The 21,633-nt window shown below is 41.8% G+C and overlaps 3 protein-coding genes across 7 annotated transcripts in view; 2 read left to right on the forward strand and 1 right to left on the reverse strand.

Moving 5' to 3' along the window:
- clcn2a (chloride channel, voltage-sensitive 2a) overlaps positions 1-797 on the reverse strand; it is a 63,368-nt gene extending 62,571 nt beyond the window's left edge. The window contains exon 1 of the mRNA XM_033637485.2: positions 102-797. The gene's annotated coding sequence lies outside the window, so the exon portion shown is untranslated. The remainder of the gene's footprint in view (positions 1-101) is intronic.
- A 920-nt stretch (positions 798-1,717) lies between these two features.
- thpo (thrombopoietin) lies at positions 1,718-5,229 on the forward strand. Of its 4 annotated transcripts, none has more exons than XM_033637733.2 (5): positions 1,718-2,041; positions 2,137-2,261; positions 2,395-2,526; positions 2,639-2,803; positions 3,616-5,229. In XM_033637733.2, exons 1-5 carry the CDS (start codon positions 2,029-2,031, stop codon positions 3,760-3,762), a joined length of 582 nt encoding a protein of 193 aa, XP_033493624.1. In that variant the 5' UTR covers positions 1,718-2,028; the 3' UTR covers positions 3,763-5,229. The 4 variants fall into 4 exon arrangements, with proteins under 4 accessions (XP_033493624.1, XP_033493625.1, XP_033493626.1 ...); XM_033637734.2 differs by having other exon boundaries at positions 1,720-2,041; positions 3,619-5,229; XM_033637735.2 differs by having other exon boundaries at positions 1,726-2,041; positions 2,440-2,526.
- A 208-nt stretch (positions 5,230-5,437) lies between these two features.
- LOC117263422 (solute carrier family 12 member 9-like) lies at positions 5,438-16,399 on the forward strand. Of its 2 annotated transcripts, none has more exons than XM_033636733.2 (14): positions 5,438-5,867; positions 7,176-7,310; positions 7,526-7,663; positions 7,744-7,841; positions 8,147-8,348; positions 8,590-8,697; positions 10,114-10,225; positions 10,400-10,557; positions 11,102-11,184; positions 13,171-13,295; positions 13,408-13,600; positions 13,689-13,863; positions 14,781-14,927; positions 15,026-16,399. In XM_033636733.2, exons 1-14 carry the CDS (start codon positions 5,660-5,662, stop codon positions 15,964-15,966), a joined length of 2,823 nt encoding a protein of 940 aa, XP_033492624.2. In that variant the 5' UTR covers positions 5,438-5,659; the 3' UTR covers positions 15,967-16,399. The 2 variants fall into 2 exon arrangements, with proteins under 2 accessions (XP_033492624.2, XP_033492625.2); XM_033636734.2 differs by having other exon boundaries at positions 7,747-7,841.
- The last annotated feature ends 5,234 nt before the right edge of the window (positions 16,400-21,633 follow it).

Here is a 21,633-nt window from a genome sequence, read left to right on the forward strand (position 1 = left end):
TGAGCCAGAGATGGACAAAGTTCAGGAGACACTAAAAGATTAGACACTTTGGAGAGACATAAGAGACGGAGATGCATCTTGTCAGGACGCAGCACACTTACGGTTTCCCCTGAGTCTGCTTTCCTCCTCTTTTTTTCTTCTTTCCTCCTCGGGCTACGGATTCAAAACCGTCAGCTGCGTCCCTCCATTGTGCCTAGGCGGAACAATTAATGGAATAAAGGGCACACAGCTACAGGTTGCAGCGCACGCTTAATCAATGATGTGATCGGGCAGCAGATGACTCCCGGAGAAATCACACTTCACTCCGCCGGTAGATCCCAGAAACCGGCCCGCTGCTGATGCGCAATCCAAACAGCACCGCGCCAAAGTTGTCAACGCGGCGCGTAATTACCGGTTTTGCGCACAGCGGAGCAGGCAGCTGCTGGCTGGCTTTGGAGACCAGGAGCGACAAACAGCCGGCCGCCTGAGTGCGCGGCTGCATGGGACTATGAGGCAAAGAAACTCTGTGATAAGATGCTACAGTCTCCTCATCGGCTCCAGTTGAGGTGGGAGGGAGACAGCGGGGTACCGGGTGTCGTGTCCGTGATGCAATGCGGGTACCGTCAATGCCATGGCCCGCAGTTTTCTCCTTGTGTGCAGAAATCCAGGCGCTCCGGTCATTATCCGCGGAGCCGCGGCGCACATTTGTCTTAATTAACGACGGTCGGGATTGTCTGCAAAGATAGCAAGAGGCTTGAGGGGAGAAAAAGAAGGCATGTGTTCTGTGTCCATGCTCTCTCTATCTCTCTCCCTCTTCCTCTGCATCTCCCCCTCTCTCTCTCCTTGTAGCCTATGTGGCAACACACACATGCACACACTCTTGGGGTTTAATATTAGACGTCATGCGTCTTAATCATGGCACGCATAAACGGCTTGGGCGCAAATAGAAGAGGGCAGGGGCTCAGTCAATGTCCAGGCTGAGGTGATGGGGTTAAGCACGTGTGCTCCGAAATGAGGATGGATGGTGCATTCCCCCATCTTTTCTCTTATCCATGCAATTGACAGCTATTCCTCAACCCCCCGTGCGTGGCAATTGAATTGGAGCGTCACCGCGTCTTCCAGCTGCGCCCCCCAGGCATAACAACCCGATGGACGATTGCATGTATCCGGGTGAAGACCGCTCGTTGACTTCTCCTCCTATGTGATAAATACAGCCAGTGAGGCTATTAAACAATCCTTGGAGGTGTAATCACGCTGGCAGTGATTTCACCTTGTCCTCTCTGCAGAGACCACATGCTTGTAAGAATACATGACGCAGCTGAGTCAAAATGTGTTTCTACAAAAATAAAGTTAGAAGATGAAAATCCTGGCACAACTTTAAAAGCCTTTGTGAACCTAAATGTGAAAACAGTCTGCCTCAACCCTCTATGTGGGATTGTGGGTATATCTGAAATCTCTTAAAACACTATTTTCCAAGTCCCTTGTGTGAAGTTAAGTCACCACAAACAGACTACACACCCACATGTAGTTTACACACACCCACATGCTGTGCATGGGCTGTGTAGCTCCATCTGACACCAATTTTGTCAATTATATGGACCCAAGCTGCTACCACTATTGGCTGGAGCAAACCTTGACAAAAAGTAAATAGCCTCCAGCAGTAGAGCCCGGATTTGATGTCAGCTGTGTAAATGGAGTCTTTCACAATAATAAATCATTAACCTTTTAGTCAGCAAGCATGCTGTCCCCTCAACGCTCTGAAAGCCAACTCTGGCTGAACGAGAAGCAAAATAGTCTTGTAATATCAATGAAATGCCATTTTCAGTCTGTAACATTTTGTTAAACCGCACGGCAGGGAAGTTGGAGCGCATCCTGCTCTCGGGCTAGATAACACTCGCACTTCCCACCACTGAATGAGAAGGTGGGAAATCAAGTGGTGAGAAGACAAAAAGGACACACAGCTCCTCCACAGTGGACACAGGGCGATTTCCACCTGGCACATGTCTTAATGGAACAAATGTGGATTCTTTGGGAGCAGCCGAGCAGGGCATGGCTTTAAGCAGTGAGTAGTGAGTCCAAAAAGTTTGACTTGTGAGAATTTTAATGCACTAATGCACTGGCGCCTGGGATTCAATGTGTGTTCATGTGTTTGTCCAGGACTCCTGCTGCTCTGTATGGTAGCCTCTGAGGTGTGGGATGCTGAGACCAAACCCATAGAATTTGTGTGTAATAAAGGCGCCAGGAGGGCTATGAATATTGTGGCAGAGGTGGAGAGAGCACTGGTGAGGATATGACTTTTACAGATACATTTCCCCAACATTTGTCTGTCTCTCTTCCACCTGCTGAGGTGATGTATCTAATCTTCCTGCCTGTCCGTTGTTACCTGTGGTCTCGCATCAATCTGTCTCTCTGTAGTCCACCTATTTGTCTGGCTCCTGTCACCTGTCTCCTTCCTTGCAGAGTGACTGTAATGGCTCCGCGACCCTCCCCACACCAGTCCAGCTCCCCTGTACCGAGCTTCATGTAGCATCCTGGGGAAACAAATCAGTATGTTGGCACATGTATGGTCCAAAATCCTCTATCACAGTGGTTTTCTATTGGTTTAGGTGTTTCAGCCTGTCTTTAAAATCTTTTTCTGTATGTGTGTGTGTTACCATAGCACCAGGAGAAGAGAGGTGACATAGTTGCATCCTTGAGGCTTCTTATCGAAGGTGTGAAGGTTGTGAGGGCCCCAGGCCAGGCAGGATGTGCCACTTTGCTACTGCAGAGACTGGAGAACAACATCAACAATTACCTGCTTATTCTCACAAACCTTCAGCTGAGTGTAAGACACATTCACAGTGACAGAATGCATGCAACCAAGCAGTGATTTTTGGTGATTTGCTGGTGAAAAGAAGCGTACATGTTGACATTAAGATTGCTACGAATTTAGTTGCAAAGTTTCTGGATGTCTTGGGTACATATAATCATTTAAATAACTATATTCACAGTCAAGAGGCTCCCAAATGCACATCATTGAAAAGCTTTTGATCGAGCCCAGGCTTGTCACAAACTTCCACTTCTGATTTTATCATCTGGATGCCTTGTGACCTATAAATCCCCAAATCAAAGCTACCCGGGCTCAGTCTGTCCTCGTCAGTCACACACGGAGCCAAGTAAAATTCATCAGGGTGCCGATGAACATTCACACAAAGTGAGTGAAAATGTGTTGGTGGGCTTCTCTCTCACTGGTTCACATCTGATTCAGAGGCATTATCAGTTTCCTCTGGTGTGGAAATATCCTGGTTTCTCGTAAATCTGTGGCTTTGGGGTGTGATGATGTAATGCTGTGTGACCCCAAGCCTTCCTTCCTCGGGACAGGAAGAAGATAGCAGTGCATACTTTCCCACTGAGACACAGTGCAAGATGGATGTCCCGTGAACTGTGTTTTACATAGTATCTTAAAATTTGGAAGGTTTATTTGTGGATTTCAGTTTTGTAAGTGTTACTATCAGTAAACAGTGCCATTTTAAAATCTGTGTTTGATGTTATGTCACTGACCTTTGGATAACTTCCAGCCTCCTGTTTGTTTTACTCATGGTATTTCTGTTTCATTCCTACAACTATCTTTATTGTTGTGTTTTCTGTTTGGACCAGCAGGGGCCAGTGGTGAGTCCAGCAATGTCCTGTGTTCCTCGAGGCACCCAGAGTCTGCGCACAGTCCTGTCGAGTTACAACCAACTGCTCTCAGGCAAACTGGAGCGGTTCATGGTTAACCTGCAAGACAGATGCATTTCCCAGTGACACAAGAGCAACTTAAGTGGATGCAGTGTTCTTTACAAACTGGGGGATGAGCTCCAGTGGGACAATAAAAGAAGAATGAAAATCCATCAGAGAAAAACAGCCAATGTGATCTGGATATTCTCCTCACCTTGTTGCCTTTATCAAATTTCAAATTTGGGGAATGTTTTCTTTAGTAGTGACACTGTAAGAGTAAAATGAAGTAATACATGCTTCTCTGCTGGTCATTAAGAGGAACTACAGCCGGGAAGGACAGAAGTTAAAGGCAGCAATATGTTTGCAATGATAATATTAAGGGACAAAATAATGCATGATGGGAGTGAGGTGTTTTGTATCATACCACATAAAACTAGGGAAGCTTTAAATTTGGTTGTAGGCCCATAGAACCAATGCAAGTCTATGAAAGCAATCATTGTTTTCTGGCCAGATTTGTAGTCTCCCATCAGTCTGTCTCTCTGTTGTCCACCTATTTGTCTGGTTTCTGTCACCAATCTCCTCCCTTGCAGAGTGACTGTTAAGGCTCGGTAACTCTCCTCACACCAGTTCAGCTACCCTGTACCAAGCTTTTTGTAGCATCCTGGGGAAACAAATCAGTATGTTGGCACATGTATGAGTCCACAAGCATCTACCACAATGGTTTTCTCACTTGCTTACTGTTGGTTTGAGTGGTTTAGCTTGCCTTTGCTTATATCCACTAACACATTCCATTACATTTTGTTTTCAATATCTGTAAATTTCAAACTTGTGAAATGTTTGCTTTTGTATAGTGTGACTCTTTAAGAGTAAAATGAAGTAATACACCCTTCTCTGCTGGTCATAGAGAGGAACTACAGCTAGACAAGACAAATAAAAGACAGCAATATGTTTGCAGTGATAAAATTCAGTGACAAATGAATGTATGACATGAACGCAGTTGTTTGTATCATTCTACATTAAACTAGGGATGCTTAAATTTGGTTGTAGCCCCACAGGACTAATAGAAGCCTACAAAAACAATGTTTTAATGCCAGATTTCTTTTGCTCCTTTGTCAGCAGTACAAAGGTCTTGCAAAGTGGCTGGAAACTCACTGCCCATATCCAGAGCCAAAACAGTTTTATTTTCATTCTGGTATTTATGCAAATACTGCTAGACCGTCCTTGCACATTAGCTGAATTTAAAAAAAAAAAACACATACATTTTGGTATGAATTTAGAAAGCAAATCTAGTTTATTCTCAATGCACTTTTAGATCTTTTCTGTTTACATTTTATTTTTAAATATTTCCTGTAGATGTGTGCACGTTTCTATGCATTGCTTTTTCCTAATTCAGGAAATCTATGTTAGATTTACTTGTGAATTTCTTTGTGTAAATAAATACCCTGATTTTGCATTTAAGAGGACATTTTTGCTACACTAAATACTGATACATGCTGTTTATTATACAAAAACTTTGCAACACAATATGAAATAAACTCTGATTTCATACGGCCATTTATTTGAGTACTCATTTGTTTATTCATGTATTTGTTTATTTATTTATTTAGGTAGGTAGGTAACAGGTAAGGTAGATTTTTATAGCTAGGCTAACGCTAATTAGCTACTTGCTAATGCTAAGGGATATAAACAAGGATTAATTGAGAAGAGCAACTGATTGGATGAGACCATCACAGGCGGTGACGTCACTTTTTCATTAACCAACCGTCATTACCTGCAGAGTATGAGCCGGGCGCGGTGTAAGGGAGGTGCGGAGGCTAATGGCGGCTACTCGACTGGTGTTAGCTAACCCGATTCAACCGTTAGCAAATGTCACCATAGCTACAGAAAAGACGTTGAGGTTATCTGAGCACTGCGGTTGAAACGTTGCTTTACAGTTGACGCCAGCGAGGTGCTTTTACCGTTAATTACCAATAGCTTAGCCGCCATGGCAGAAAAGGCTCCTCTTCTTCATTACCGACTCACCACCAGCGCCAGTCCGGAGCCGAAAGATTGGTCCAAGCACGGCGGGGCGAAGGCGGGCAGAGACGGTCGACGGAGGAAGGACAAGACCGCCCGGAAGCTCGGGGTGGTGTTTGGCGTGGTCATACCGACTTTACTGTCTATGTTTAGCGTCGTTGTGTTTCTGCGCATTGGTGAGTAACGTTAGAAGAGAGCTAACACTTAACAAACATTTCATTAGGCTGAAGTAAAACACAAATAAATAAACCTTGTAAAAAAAAAAAAAAAAATACGGCTCTTACAGTTCAGGTTGAACCAGGTTGGCGGTTAGGTCGATGCTAACAAGTGGGTGAAATAATCAATTTTGAAGTTAGCCTCTGAATTACTAATTTGAGTCTTGATAAAATATAAATCCTAATCAGTTAAAGTCATTATTCTTTGACATGTTTTTGAAGGCTGTAGCTAACAGTTCCATTTATCAGTATATTAATGTGTCCATCTTTTATTGATAATCAATTCTGGGTGGGTCAATGAAATGCCTCATCAGTTTCCCAGAGCTTGTTTGTTTCAGCAAAATGCACAGAATTCACAGATATTCAGTTAACAGTGAGTATAAAATGAAAAATAGCAGCAAATTCTTAAATTAAAGAAACTGGAAGCACATTTTTGACAGTTTTCTTGAGAAATTAGTGAAATAATTCAAGAAAGCAATACCTTATACCATCTGTTGTGTCCATTAGTTTCATTATAGACTGAGCTGGTGATTATTTTCACCTCTAATCGATCAATTTTTCTTCTTTTTTTCAGTATCGATAAACTTCATGTTCAGCTAAGATACAATGTGAGCTGGAACATATTTCATCAGAATAATACACGCACAAATGGAGCATTGGGAAAACAAAAAAACAAGCAAACTGAAAAGGATGATGAAAGTAAAACAAATGTAACACAAATTAATGTTTATAAAAAAAAGATGTGTGGATGTTGCAGGAGGTTCACATAAGAATTTTGAAGATATTGCATACATTTATAGTTTTGACAGCTTTCTTGTTTCGTGAGGAAGAAATTGTTGACAGGTTTGGGTCCATCTCCTTCACACTTCATAGTCATCTAATCATTTAGTCCACATTGTCAAAAAATGCTCATCACAATTTCCAGGAAACCCAAAGTTCAGTTCGTCTCTCTTGTCCAACCAGCAAGCCAAAATCCAAAGACTCTTCATTTACTATCATAAATGACAAAGACAAGCAACACATTTTAACATCTAAGAAACTGGAAACCACAAATGTTTGACATTTTTGCTTGGAAAAATACCAAAACAGGTAATTCATTATCAAAAATTTTGGTGATTTGTATTCTTTCGATGGATTAATCGGTTAATCATTGCAGCTCTGGAAGTGATGAGAAAAATATATATATCCCGTAAGTTATTTTGCAAATATACAGTCCTGAGGTGAATATTAGGCTACATTACAAGTCAGATTTCCTTCCACCTCTTGCAGGATTTGTTGTGGGTCAAGCAGGGCTCTACCAGGCCATTGTCATGTTCCTAGTGGCCTACTTAATCATCACGATGACTGTGCTTTCTGTCTGTGCCATCTCCACCAATGGGGCTTTGGATGCTGGAGGTGCCTACTGTATCCTTTCCTGCTCAGAGAGACTTCTGCTGTAGCTTAAAAGCCTCACTTGGGTTTGTGTCTGTGATTAAGCCTGACTAATGGATTGAGAAAAAATTGACCCTGCTCTTAATTCCTCCCCATGATTTGCTTTTTTTCAACCAGTAGCACAGGTCCCCTCTCTTAGTTAACATTTATAAATCGGGAGTCAGCAATCCCTTAACTTGGATCCCCAGACATGATCAGCCGAGCCCTGGGTCCAGAGTTTGGTGGCAGCATTGGGATCATGTTTTTCTTTGCCAATGTGTGCGGCAGTGCTCTCTATGTTTTGGGTCTGGTGGAGGCCATCATGTCTACCTTTGGCATCCCAGAAGGTAAAGCACACTGGGACATTGTGGGACATCTTGAGTAGACATGTGACTTATGATAATAACCCTGTTTACTGTCCCTTCAGAAGGTGCTGCAGGACTCCATCAGGTGTTGCCCTCAGGATATTGGTGGTCTCTGCTGTATGGCACTGTCCTGCTCTCCTTGTGTTTAATTGTCTGCTTGGTGAGACTTCATTGTTTTCATTTTACCTAATTTTTTATTGTCAAGCAGCTCATCTTTGGCTTTTATACATAGCGGGAGTTTTGAGATTTATTATTTGAGAACTGTTTTGCTAAATTCACAACTATTTAGAATAAAGGGACTCTTGTGTTTAAATCCCTACTAGTGAACTCAATAGCTGGTGTTTTCTTCGGGCACCACTGGCAGTCAAGTAAAAAATGAACATGACACTAGTGCTAGGGTATATATTTGTATAGATGTATAACATAAGCCAGTAGTTTCTAAATTTAACTGTCCTGTCATTACAGGTGGGAGCCCACATCTATGCCAAAGCCACCTTTATTATCATCATCATAGTCGCTTCGGTTCTAACTACCATCTTCATCAATTTTTTCATTGTGGGGCCCATTGTGGTGATTCTCCCTGATAGTTCTGGTCCAAACAGAACCAGTCTGGACACCGCCAATTATACCGGCTTCCAGCTCCACACCTTGGAGGGCAACCTATTGCGTAAGTGTTGGACATGTTGTCAGATGTGATGGCTGGACATTTCATGCTTTAATAATCTTTAACCTATTTTAAAAATGTAATGCAATGGGGAAAAAGACAGCCTTTATAATATTAGCTCTAATTTGTCAATTCAGGACTATGATATTTAAGCAGAAGATACGAAAAATATACTAGCATGCTATAAATCAATGTTATTTGTATTAATGATCCCTGATTTGAGGCCTTCTGTCATTCCTTATAGCCAACTACACAGTAGACTACACAACTGGTGCCATGATGAGTTTTGCCACAGTGTTCGCCGTTATGTTTAATGGCTGCACTGGAATCATGGCAGGCTCCAACATGTCAGGTAACATGGTGATTAAATAATTTCTAACTAAGAGCCTAATACATTTTAGGCTTTTTAAACTTTCAAAACACAAAGCCTGTGATGGTGCTAATAGTGTTTCAGGTACATAGTAAACGTATCTTCCAATTTTCTACTGTCCTTAAATCAACAGCATATCTAGGCTGCTGATAATTTATTTACCAGTCACAAGTGACTTAAAGAAAGCTACATTTCTTAGCAACATTTGGAGAGGAGCCTTTGAACAACCAATTAAGGCAGGTCTTGAAACCAACTTAGGTGGATCCAGCCCCTGATTTAAGACGGTAAATGAGGCCAGACTTTGACAGAACTTCAGTAAGGCCTTGTTTATGTCTGGTGTTAGGTAAGTCTTGGGAAATCCTATCACAAGTGGACAGCTTTTTGTCTGTCTGTCTGTTCACACCTGGCATAAGAATGCGTCTCCACATGTGTCTCAAGTGACAACTTGTGATCAGATCTTACTTAAGTATGTACATTGCTGACATTAGCATAGACCAAATTTGGGGGTGTTTTTAACCGGCGGGAGGCAGCAGTGCACTTCCGGTGCACAGTCTTCTGGAAATGAATGGGGAATTAAGAATTCCAACATGTTATTTCCATGGCCTAGGGAAGTTTAATTAGTGTTTGTGAACATGAGCCACTGTACCATGTGAAGCCACTCTCTCAAAGCCAAAAACCAGAGAAGTTAGTTTCAAACTTGTGATGTCATCAAGTATGAAGTCTAGAACTGCTCCATAGACAAAGAATAAGAGCCAGATTTTGTGGACCCACAAAATGTTTTTCTTTTTTATACCCATGTGAGCTTTATTTGACTGTAGTGTTCTCAGCTCTGAAACTGAAAATGTACCCTTTTACTCAGAACTTTTCCCCCAGGTGCTCTTGTGTGTGGAGCAGCTATAGATCATACTTCATGACAGCACAAATTTGAATTTTAGCACTGTAGTTTTTGAGTTCCCTGTTTAAAGACGAAAAAGAAATGCACCTCCCATGAAGTTGTAGTAGTTTGCACAGCTCTTTGCCTTGCTGCAGGCTTCTTCTTCTCTTTTGTTGTGGCTTCTTTGTCTTGTTTCACACTTAAAAATGACTCCGTTGGTGTGCAAGTGAGTACATACTTCCGCCTATGCAGAGGACATCAGCTGAGTAGGCAGTCATTCAGTGCGGCCCAGGACACATTAGCATACACACTGCTGAAAGACTTTGGCCATATGCGGCCCAGGCCACTTCTGGTCTGAGCGAATGGATCTCAAGACACATTGAGGACAAATTGAGTGTGTTCACACCTGTACTTAAGGCTGTCTGCTCGATCACTCAAGATGCATGTTTAATACCAGGTGTGAACAGGGCCTAAGGGCTTTAATAGATTTGTTTTTGTTGAAGTCTTTGTCATGTGTTTTCCAGGGGACTTGAAAAACCCGAGCTATGCCATCCCAAGAGGAACACTTGCAGCTGTTCTTACAACTTTCATCACATACAATGTACTTAGTCTGCTGGCTGCGTGGACCTGCGACCGGTTAGTCAGACATGCAGTACTAGCACAAGAACCCTGAAATGCCCAAAAATGACCCATGATGCTGTGTTCACTTAAATATTTAACGGGTGATTTTCAAGTAGAAGTTTTTGTATTGAAGCACTTTAGCTTTTGTTTGATTCATTTCATATTTGGAGTTTTATCCATTATTCTCAGTCACCTCCTCCAAAAAGACTACAGTTTCCTGGGAGACATCAACGTATGGCCGCCTCTGGTGACAGTTGGGATTTACTCCTCCGCCGTGTCTGCTGCCATGAGTAACCTGATAGGAGCCTCCAGGATCCTGTATGCTCTGTCCAAAGACAACCTGTTTGGTAAGATTCTTGAACCAAATGTGTGCTGCTGCCCAATGCTTGCAATTTGTTTTCTCTGTTGTCCCCAGCATTAAGAATTACAAACCAAAGAGTGGGGTTTTAGCTGACGTGGCCTCTGACCATTTCTGTAGTGAGAAGGATTTCATTACTAGTCTTCCACGTTGAGGTTATGATGAGGGCTAAATGGTTGATCTAGAATATATGAAAGCGTATCCAACTCCAGCTGGTCTTCTATAAAGCTGAGTCAACATTTTAATAATCAGCCATCTGTTGAAAGAGGCCTCCCATCTCAGATGTGAGAAATTGACACTTGTTATTAATTTCATCATGTCTCGTTTTCCAAGTGGAGGCATGTTAATTTGGAAGGCATCGTTTGACAACAGATGGCTGGCAGTGTTGACTTTCTCAGAAGAAAAAAAAAATAATCCTCTCATTGTGTGTTAGGCTTAAGGACAAGTGCAGGATGACTCAGTTGTTTATCTGATGTAAGACCATGAGCAATAACAGTGACTTTTGCTTTTGTTAATGTTTTATATCTCTACAGGTGGTGTCCTGGCCCCGGCGAGGAAAACCTCTCGAAGTGGGAACCCCTGGGCCTCGGTGCTCATCTCCTGGTTGCTTGTACAGGTAGGCTAAGACAGGGGTTCTCAAACCTTTGTAACACAAGGCCTACTACTGATTGTTAACAAATTTCCAAAGACCACCTTTCCAAATAAAAACATAACATAACCAAAAAAAAGAGAAAAAATAAACCACGCTGTGAATATGTGCAGTGCCACTGTCAGCTGTTAATACTGTGATGACTTTCTGTTGTGCCAGAAGCCCGTCCCTTTTCCTTAGAAAAAATATTTTGCCTTCCCAACACATCCCACCAGCTTTGTTTAGGTGTCTGTGGAGCTTTGGTTGTTTTAGCACCTCCAAATTTATGGACTTTCACCACAATCATCACACTGTGCTTTCAGCTCAGTATCACTGCCTGCCATCATGAATCTAAATGCAATGTGTCATATTTCCTCAACACATCCTTTGGAGCTTTTACTTGCACAGGGTTGTCTCTCACATCACTTTTTGGGTTTCCAGAAACCGATCCATTTTGCGTCAATGCACCTGAGGTAATGTTGGTAAGCTAACGGTGGCAAAACATGTTTGTCTCTACCTGATGATGTGTTGTGATCAGTGTGCAGTGTGGTGAGATTCAACGTAACTGGTCATTTTAATCGTGGATTTTAATTTGAAAGTATTCACGGGTCATACTGATGTCCATATTTACATTTATTGTTTGTAGAAGTATCAGGGAACACCATAAAAACAAAAAACTTCCGAATCATGATCATGTGATTTACAAAGAAAAGGCATAGAAAAAAAAAGCATACAAAGAAAAACATGTTTATCATCATTAATTTAACAAAGACAAGTAGACAGATAATAATAACTCTAGCTCATAAAGTATCTGGAAATGACAGTAAACAAAATCTTTTAGAACGGCATAAGAAAACTGTTTAACGATCATAAAAGGATCTCATGTATGACTTCTGGTGTTGTCATGGCAACATGTAAACAAAGCTCTTGTCAGCATCAACTACATTAAACACATTTAGTAACTTTGAAAATTACCAACAACATTTAGTTTTCAACCATGTGAAATGACTTTTTAGCCACCATCCAAGTGGATATATGTTTTTTTTTTTTTTTGCCATCACGCATTGACTGCTGGCCTTTACCCCTTTTTAAGAACTGAAGAAGAACAGTGAATGGAAGTGGTTTAATGTTAAATTGATGTTTAACAGCAGAAGATAAAAAACATATAGCCATTTACACCCTAATTTTTTGTCTTAAATTATGTGTCTGTTTTTCTATCTGCCTTTAATGTGTAAAAGTAACAGGAGGGGTCTATTTCAGTAACAGGAAAGATGAAATGGATTAAGTTTGAACATTCTTGCCCTAAAAGTATAATTCACAATTGCTGAAAATACATCACCATTGTCATCATACTGTGTAAAGCCACCTTTTGTAAATGTGTTGGTGGAAAATGCAGTGCTCCTCTGCGAGGGCAAGGTAAAAGTAAGGGAAGAGCAGGAAGAGGCAGATAAATTGGCAGCTGACCATCTGGATTACTTACATTTGGATCTACCGGTCCATCGCCTACCACTCCGCTGTGCAATATATTTTATGCTCAATTTTGTTCATTTGTCAAATGAAAGGCATACAGGTTTTGCCAGGAAGACAGAGCAGGGTAATGTGGCGTTACACTTGTAAGTGAACACCTCATTTCACTACCATGGTACTTAGCATCACTATATTAGCTAGATAGGAAGGTTCATTACATTATTCTGACAAAGTCATGGGCATTTATAGTATTACTGCAATTTAGGCTATTTATCAAGGTAGTTCATATTGGGGTCAAGCTACATCCAGAAGTCAAAAGCAGCTCAAGTAGTCTAGATATAGGGAGTTATATTGTTTGTATACATTGTTCTCAGTACCACTAACTAAGTGTTTTTAATGCAAGAATAATTATATATCTTTATAATCAGTGTTTAAAACTTGTACCTGCAACCTTAGTGAGATCCATGCAGCACAAGCCAAGTTAATGTTTTTTACTCCTTCCACTAGGTGGTGCTCTTTGCTGGTAAATTGAACACCATCGCTGGTATTGTAACCATCTTCTTCTTGTTGGTCTATGCGGCTGTGAACTTGGCCTGTTTGGCTCTCGAATGGGCATCTGCACCAAACTTCAGGTAAAGTGCAGGATATTGGCTGGCGTTCTGTTTTGGATCTTATTTGCACACTCCTGCTTGAAAAGGTTGTTTTCATTTCACATTCTGTCATTGTCTCTGTTTTTAAATTTAGACCCTCATTCCGATTTTTCACATGGCATACCTGCACTCTGGGTATTCTCGGCTGCCTGGTCATGATGTTCCTGATCAGTGCTATTTATGCATTTGCCAGCATAGCCTTTATGCTGCTGCTGTTGATGCTCATCCACTACCTCGGTCCCATGAGCAACTGGGGCTACATCAGCCAGGCTCTCATCTTCCACCAGGTATCACAAAACAAGCCATGTCTTTCACTGAAGCAATGATATGATGCAAGTTAGCATGAAAAGCTACATCGCATCTTTGTTCACACAGGTGCGCAAGTACCTGTTGATGCTGGATATGCGTAAAGACCATGTGAAGTTCTGGAGGCCCCAGCTGCTGCTGATGGTGGCAAACCCTCGCAGCTGCACAGGTCTCATGACTTTCATTAATGACCTGAAAAAGAGTGGCCTCTATGTGCTGGGACATGTAAAGCTGGGTTTACTGGGTAAGAACTGTGTAGGGAGGAGACCAATGCACATGTACACTTTTCATTGGACATATTGGTTCCCCAAATTTTTATTAATTAACACTACTGAAGGCTTTAAAGGTCTAGTTTGAAAGTTAGTAACGAGCGTGGTTGCCGTCAACTCAAGTAATTTTTGCGTTATCTTTACTTTGTTTCCACCACGGGCTCTTTGCTGCTCACAGACTTGACTTTGTGTTGTGTGTGTATATCTGAAGGAGGTCAGCCCGTCAGAGACCGCAGAGAGCAGGTGAGAGGCTGCAGGATGATAATACTGCATTAAACCAAATTGCTAAAAGGTACCGATAATGTCGTAGCTTGTCAATACTACGGTCTTTGAAAATTTAGCCCCAGGGCTCAAGTAATATTGCTAACCGTCCCTAGATTCAATGGAAACTAGCAATGAGGATTTCAGATTGCAACCAGTTGAAATGATCTCCTAGTTAGAATTCCTCGCATTTTCATTGTTTTGGAGGTTTTTAGCAGGAGCTGAATTATCCGCAGATGTCTCTTCCTCTTCAAAACAAACAGATCAGTAGCTTAAAACTGGTAAAACACTGAATAAAGCAGTTTCACATTAAGAAATTGGTGTGTTTCTGTTCGTTGTGGAGGGGCTGCTAACTATGGTGACCAATGTGAAAACAGAAATAGTCCTATTTAGAGCCAGTGTTTGCTTTGTCTGTGTAGGGCTGTTGTAGAAAACACAATTCTTATTTTCAGCTGCTAATACACTAAAGAAAACATTCTTAATATGTGCCGTTTTTGCCAGTATATCCCCCCAAATCCTACACACTGGACCTTTTTAAAGATGACTGTTTAAATGTTAGTTGCTCTAGCCTTTGTCGTCAAAGACTATAATTATATATTAATTATTAATATTTTTGGATGTGATTCTACAGATGGGTTGCCCTCTGATCCTCTGCAGAGCCGTTACGACTCGTGGCTGTCTCTAGTGGACCATCTAAACATCAAGGCATTTGTCAACCTTACCCTGGCAGACTCTGTCCGACACGGTGTTCAGAACCTGCTCTTCATCACAGGCTTCGGTAGGGCAGTTTACATTGCTGCTATATGATGATGTTGGTTGTCCATCATTGATTGCTCTTGTCCAAAACACATATTTGATGCATCTGTTTGCATCTAGGTGGAATGAGGCCAAACACCCTTGTCTTGGGTTTCTATGATGACTGCACTCCTGAAGACCACCTCCAAGGTAAAATACTCCTGTCTACAGGCTTTGGCATGGATGCAGTGACTCCATCCATAGACCCCCGAGAGCAACGGTCTCCCTTCTTCCCTAATGTGCGGGATGCTGAGGAAGTCAAAGATCTTCTGGAAGAGGAATATGTGTCAGTGATTGCTGATGCTGTAAAAATGGGGAAGAATGTGACACTGGCTCGTTACTTCAACCATTTTAACCGGGAGGAGGCCTTGGGGACAGGAAGAAAGATTGCAGGCTACCGAAACACAAGGGGGCCGTTTGTTGACGTGTGGCCTTTGAATCTGCTTCGACCAGACAGCCATGGTTACATCGACATCTGCTCACTGTTTTTGCTGCAGTTGGCCAGCGTGCTTCAAGAGACACGTGCCTGGAGCCACGCAAGCCTCCGCCTCTTCCTGTGTGTGGAGGCTGGTCACAGTCTGAAGGAAGGGGAAGAGAAGAAGCTGCGGATGATGCTAAAGGAGCTCAGGATTTCAGCTCAGGTGGAGATGGTGGCATGGGACCAGGTAGTGGCGCTGCACTGGCAGAGACAAGGAGGAAGAGAGAGCAGGAATCTGGAGTCTGCACAGAATGAGGAGAAGAGGGAGAAAGCAGAGGAAGAGGAAGCTGAGAAGGACATTGGCATCCAAGCATTTCCCAATAATGCTGCTCAGCTGACTGATGAGTACATCTGTGCTGTCAACAATCTGATTCGCAGACACGGTGCCCCGCAGCCTGCTGTGCGTTTCCTGTATTTGCCCCGGCCACCGGCAGACACAAACCGTTACCGTGCTTACCTGCACCAGGTGGACGTGTTGAGTCGAGACCTGGGCCCAACACTGCTCATTCACGGGGTCACTCCTGTGGTCACTACTGACCTCTGAAATGTTCAACTTAACTCCATCAACAATCTTGATCTGGTATTGTTTGTCGGTGGGACTGTGCCTGTTGCCACCAGTTTATTCACCTCATATTGAAGCTGTCAACTACAACATCAGACCTGACACGAACAAGCAAACTAGTGCTTGAGTCAAACCACATTTCACCCACAATTCGTGTTTCCCTTATATTCTTAAAACACTCAAGGAAGTTGGATTTAATGACCTCAAGTTTACTTGTTATATACTGAACATGATGAGTGTTGTAGGCATAATAATGTATATCAGCACATTTCTGGAGTGAAAGGCGTGAAAATCAGAAGTGCATTAGGCCCATGCATTTGTTAGAATATTGTAACCACATGCACTTGAACATCATAAGCTTTGACTTTTTGTACTTGTTAATGGAAAAATGCATTAAATTAATTGTTGGATTACCTCAGATTTCTGTTTTGTGATTTTATTTAGAACTGAGAAGAGAGACTTGCTGCTAGTAAATAACTCAATTAGCTATGTGTCCTTACAAAGATCAATTAATCCAATTAACCTAATCCAATCCAATGGTCTATGTTGAGCACCACTAAGATGCACCTGAGTCTTGGCTGTTTAAATCCTGCAGAGGGCGATATATGCCCATATCATGGCTGTGCTGATGCGCTGTACCAAGTTTGCCTTTACTGGGCTTTTGAAAATAACAATTCATGAATATGAATTGTACTTGAAGCATATGGAGCCTGAACGGACAGGTTTTCTCGCAGCCTCACCATCCCCGACTCAGCATAGAGCGGCACTGGTTTACCTGTTGCTGACTGGCTCACATGCTATATGCTAATATTTCAATCTTAGAATGTACCTGTTTGCAAGATGGGAAGGTAATTATTACACAGGTGTGGTTGTGCATGTTAAATGGAAAGACATTATTTAAAAACAGTTTCTTTTATGTATGTGAGGCTCCTCCCCAAAGGAGCAGAACTTGTCCCATTGTCTATAATCAAAATATCTCTGCTTATTAGTGGCTTGATTAGAATAAAATTTGGTGCATACATCACATGGACACAAAAGAGGAAGAAACCTGCAGGTTAGGACTAGGTGATATGAAGTGAATCAAATATCACCATGTTTCTTACGAAATACCTCGATATTATAACAAATTGGTAGGGTTGACTATCAGTGCTTTCCCAAAATATTTACACAATGAGATTTTTGAGAAATAATCATCAGTAATGTGGATATAAGGATTAAGTGGAAAAAGGCAAATAATAGAACAGTCTGATAAGTTCAGAAAATCACATCACTTTACTGTAATGCTGCTTTAAAACCAGGAAAAGGGAACACTCAAGATATTATGACATCTAAAATCTAATACGACATCTAGCCTCATCTTAATATCGATATAATATTGATACATTTCCCAGCCCGACTTCAGATAGAACCGAGATCCATAAAGTGCGTTGTCTTGTTTCATATATAAAATTTAATAGTCTTATTATTACTTCATATTTTTTAGGAGTAGAGTGCTTTCCCATTCTTCAAAGAATTTAGAGCTGAAGCATCCCTGACATTTTCACTGAGCAAACATGACATTCAAATTTTTAAGGGTCCAACACTTTGGGATTGGAGTGGACATTTGGAGTAGGTCAGTATGTGGTGTGCAAATGGACACTCCAAACATTATCATGAATGGAGTATTTTAAATTACATCCCTGTTTTGTAGAGGATAAGACCTTGTCACGTACTTATGTTATATCCACGTAATCCGGGTTGACAAATGAATCAACCTCTCATCTGGCTGTAGTATTATTAGACTGTTAGTTTTATTTTATCAACTACCTGAATGATGCAGCGCATCATTTGGCACAGGAAGTGTGTGGTGGGCGATGGCGAGACTGTACCTGCTGATGGAGAGCCGACGCCATCTGTGGCATATGTCACGTTTGGTTACAGAAAATTCCATGAGTTTGCACATAGAAGTATTGACATCCGCCTACACGCCAATGACAACCTGCGTGTGGGAGGGGGTGTGTTGACAGATGGAGGCAGATTTGGCTTCGAGAACTATAAAGGGATACCACATTCATTTTGGAGCAGGAAACATGGGCATTTAAGAGACTGAATCTTTTTCTTTTAGGGACTGAGCCTTTTTTCTTTATTCTTTATAAGAATCAATAATGCACCTGTGGATGCATCCAAACTGTCAGAGCAGTTCTTGGTGTCAGATTGAGGGTTACCCTTCTCTTCGCCTAAGCCAACAAGTGGAAAGATGGAGGGACTGAATCACTTCCGACCAGTGATCGTCTTGGAGAGGGGGAGCTGCTGATTTACGAGAGGCATAATGAAGTGAATCACAGTGGCCCTCTGTTAGGCTGGCACTTGTGTTTTGTGTGAGAGAGATCGGGTACTTGTTAAATGCAGGGTTTTGTTAGAGCCACTTAAAAAAAGGCAGCAAGTGTTTTTGTTTAATATTAAGTACCATTTTTGTTGGCGGTGCTGCTGGCCCCTTTAGAAAACACTGTCTATTCATGTCTTTTTATCAATTAACTGTTTGGGACTAATGGATCAAAAGCACTTCATTAAAACCACCCTTGCTTTTGTTTCACGAAATGAATGACTAATTCACCTCAGCCATTTCATTCAGAAATGTATTGAAATGGTATGCATGTATCATCATCATCATTGGAAGAGAAGCTATATGAGAGTGCAGTTCGAGGTGTGAAGTGGTGCTTGTAGTCTGCTGAGTAATTTCCGATGACCATGTAGGGAGTGGGATCCTCTCAGACTGTAAACGCGGAAAAAGCATTATCAAAAAACTTCCGCTGATCAATAGGAGGATTCAAGCCATAAAAATGGTAAGGACATTAATAGGAAACTCCGATTTTATCAGCACTTCTTAGTTTTACTGTTTGATCTCAGTATTTTCAGCCTCTGTTTACACATTACAGAAAACAATATGGCGCCCACTTCCTGTCCACAAATTCTCGTATTACAGCCAAACAGGACAAAAAATATTCATTCATTTTCCACAACAGCTTATCCTGTTGGGGGTCATGGGGGGGGGGCTGGAGCCTATCCCAGCTGACATTGGGCAAGAGGTGGGGTACACCCTCAACAGGTCGACAGTCAATCACAGGGCTGACACATAGAGACAGACAATCACTCACGCCTACGGCAATTTAGAGTCACCTGTTGACCTGCATGTCTTTGGACTGTGGGAGGAGGCTGGAGTACTCGGAGAAAACCCACGCTGACATGGGGAGAACATGCAAACACAAAGAAGGGCTCCCCCACCCTGGGTTCGAACCAGGAACTCTCTTGCTGTGAGGCAACAATGCTAACCACTGTACCACCGTGCACTAATATACTGTATGTTTATGAAAAAAATTATGAGAGAAATAGGCAATGCAGTAACAGAATCTTGGTTTATATTTGATCATCTCTGCCTAGTTTTACTGTTCGGTCTGAGTTTGAGAGACAAAGAGAGTGGAGTGTTTCTCTTTCTTGATCCGCTTCTGGCGGACACACAAAAATGTGAAAGTACAAACTGTAGTTTGTACAGCAGCCCTAGCGCTAGCAAAAATTTGAGCTGGAAGATGAGCAGGGAGATCTGGGCGCTGGTAAGATGGAGGGAATTTTATCAATATTCATTTACACATACTACCCACATTGTTAAAGTACAGAGCTGGTTAAAAATCGGCATGTTGTATCCCTTTGACAAAAAGCTTTTCTAATCACCAGTAGACTGAGCCAGTGAATTCTTTCCCATTAAACAGCAGTGTCTTGGTAGTTAATTTAACACCCCCTAATGTTTGTTATAGTGCTGATGCTAAAAAATACTGTTCTAATTTTAAGACATTAAGGCGTAAATTGGATGTGTTTGGGAGAATATTTGCTCAACAGGTGTCTCAATTTTGATATTCTGGCTCCTTGTCTGACAAAAACATTATCAAGCAGTACTGCCAGGCTTTATACTTCCACAGTCCACTTTCTACAGTCTGATGTATCAGCTGTCAGCTGGTTTAGTTTGGCATAAAATAACCTGGATAAAGCATTTTATCGTTGGCAGTCAGATTTGGTGGCGGTGGGCAACAGCTACAGTATACCTTCTGACGAAGAGACCACACCATCTGCGGCGTACGTCATGTGTGCGGCAGAATTCCACGAGATTTCATATAGGAATACTGACACCCGCCTACGTGTCACTGACAATCTGCACGTGGGAAGGAGTGTGTTACAGACAGAGGCAACCTGGGCTCCAAGTGCTATAAAGGGATACCATAGGCATGCAAGTAACATGCTCGCTAAAATATATAAAGGACTTAATACACCATACAGCAGGCCAACACAGTACAAAGCAACATTTTGTTGCAGTCACAAAAACTCCATCCCATGTTTTCTCCACAGTCACAGGTGTTAGTTTGAGGGTGATTCCTCCATGCCCACGAGATGAGGGATCTGAATCACTTCCGGCTGATGGGATGTGGGATGGAGGGTTGCTGATAAAGAACTGTGTGTGGACCTTTACTCTGCTGGCATTTGTGTTGAGTAGTACAAACAATGGAAACAGTTATTTTTTGTGAGGAGGCATCAGTGGCCACTTGACAAAGAGTGGGCGCTAATGCACGTGTTTTGTTTTCAATAAAATAGTCAGTGTGTCAATGAAAATTCTCAATTGAAGGCAACTGTGTTGGCATTTCACTGCTCTGGTGGATTTTATTAAACAGCCAATATGGCATCTCAAAAATGGAGAATTTTTCATCCTGGCTTGTGGCTCTGCCTTATCTGTTAGGTCACATTTCGTGTGAGAGTAGGAGGTGGACAAATACTTTTCTCGTTTTGTTTATCTAACACAGTGGTTCCCAACTGGTCCAGCCATGGTGTCCAGATTTCTCCATGGTCATTAGTTCAAGGTCTACGCAGGTTAGTACATACAGCGTCATACTTGCTTTTGGCCATGTCATTGAGTTAGTTTGCTCTCTCAAGAAGCTGTCTGTTACTCACACACTCACTCACTCACTCACTCACTCACTCTACAACAGGAAACAGCACTTGAAAATATAAGCGATGTGCCGAAAATTCACAGTACTTAAAAAGAAAGTGTGCTTTTAACAAACTTGACACGTTGGCGAATCACTTACAATCCATTCAGAATGACCCGCAACCTACTTTCGGACCGTGACCCGCCATTTGAAAACCACTGATCTAACTTATGGCATCTGCCTTTAAAAAATAGCTAAAATAAAAAAGTTTTTGCATGCTGCTTAAACATCAGAACTCTTTTGACACTTTTATATACAGCACTATTTAATGTCCTGACTGATCTAACAGAACTACAGAAACACTGATAAAGTAAGGCAAAATTGCAGATATGAGGGCAAAACCACTAATGATCTGTGTCTTTTAGAATAAAAGAATACAAAAAAAATAGATAGAAATACCTGGTACTGTTACTGGTATGGAGACCCATCATAAAAACATGGACCCTTATGGAAACTAAGTGGAGAGCTGAATGTTTGTGTGTGAATCAAACTTACTGAGAGCTGCTGGCGTATTGTCTTTGGGGTGCCAAGATCTTTTGACATTTTCTGGTCTGAAATCTGTTTTCAAAATCTGTTTCTATCACTCTGCTCATCTCCCTGTTGGCTTAATTTGCTGAGTTTATTCCACTCAAAAGCTTTC

Source organism: Epinephelus lanceolatus, chromosome 12 (genome assembly GCF_041903045.1).
Source record: "Epinephelus lanceolatus isolate andai-2023 chromosome 12, ASM4190304v1, whole genome shotgun sequence".
Classification (NCBI taxonomy): domain Eukaryota; kingdom Metazoa; phylum Chordata; class Actinopteri; order Perciformes; family Serranidae; genus Epinephelus; species Epinephelus lanceolatus.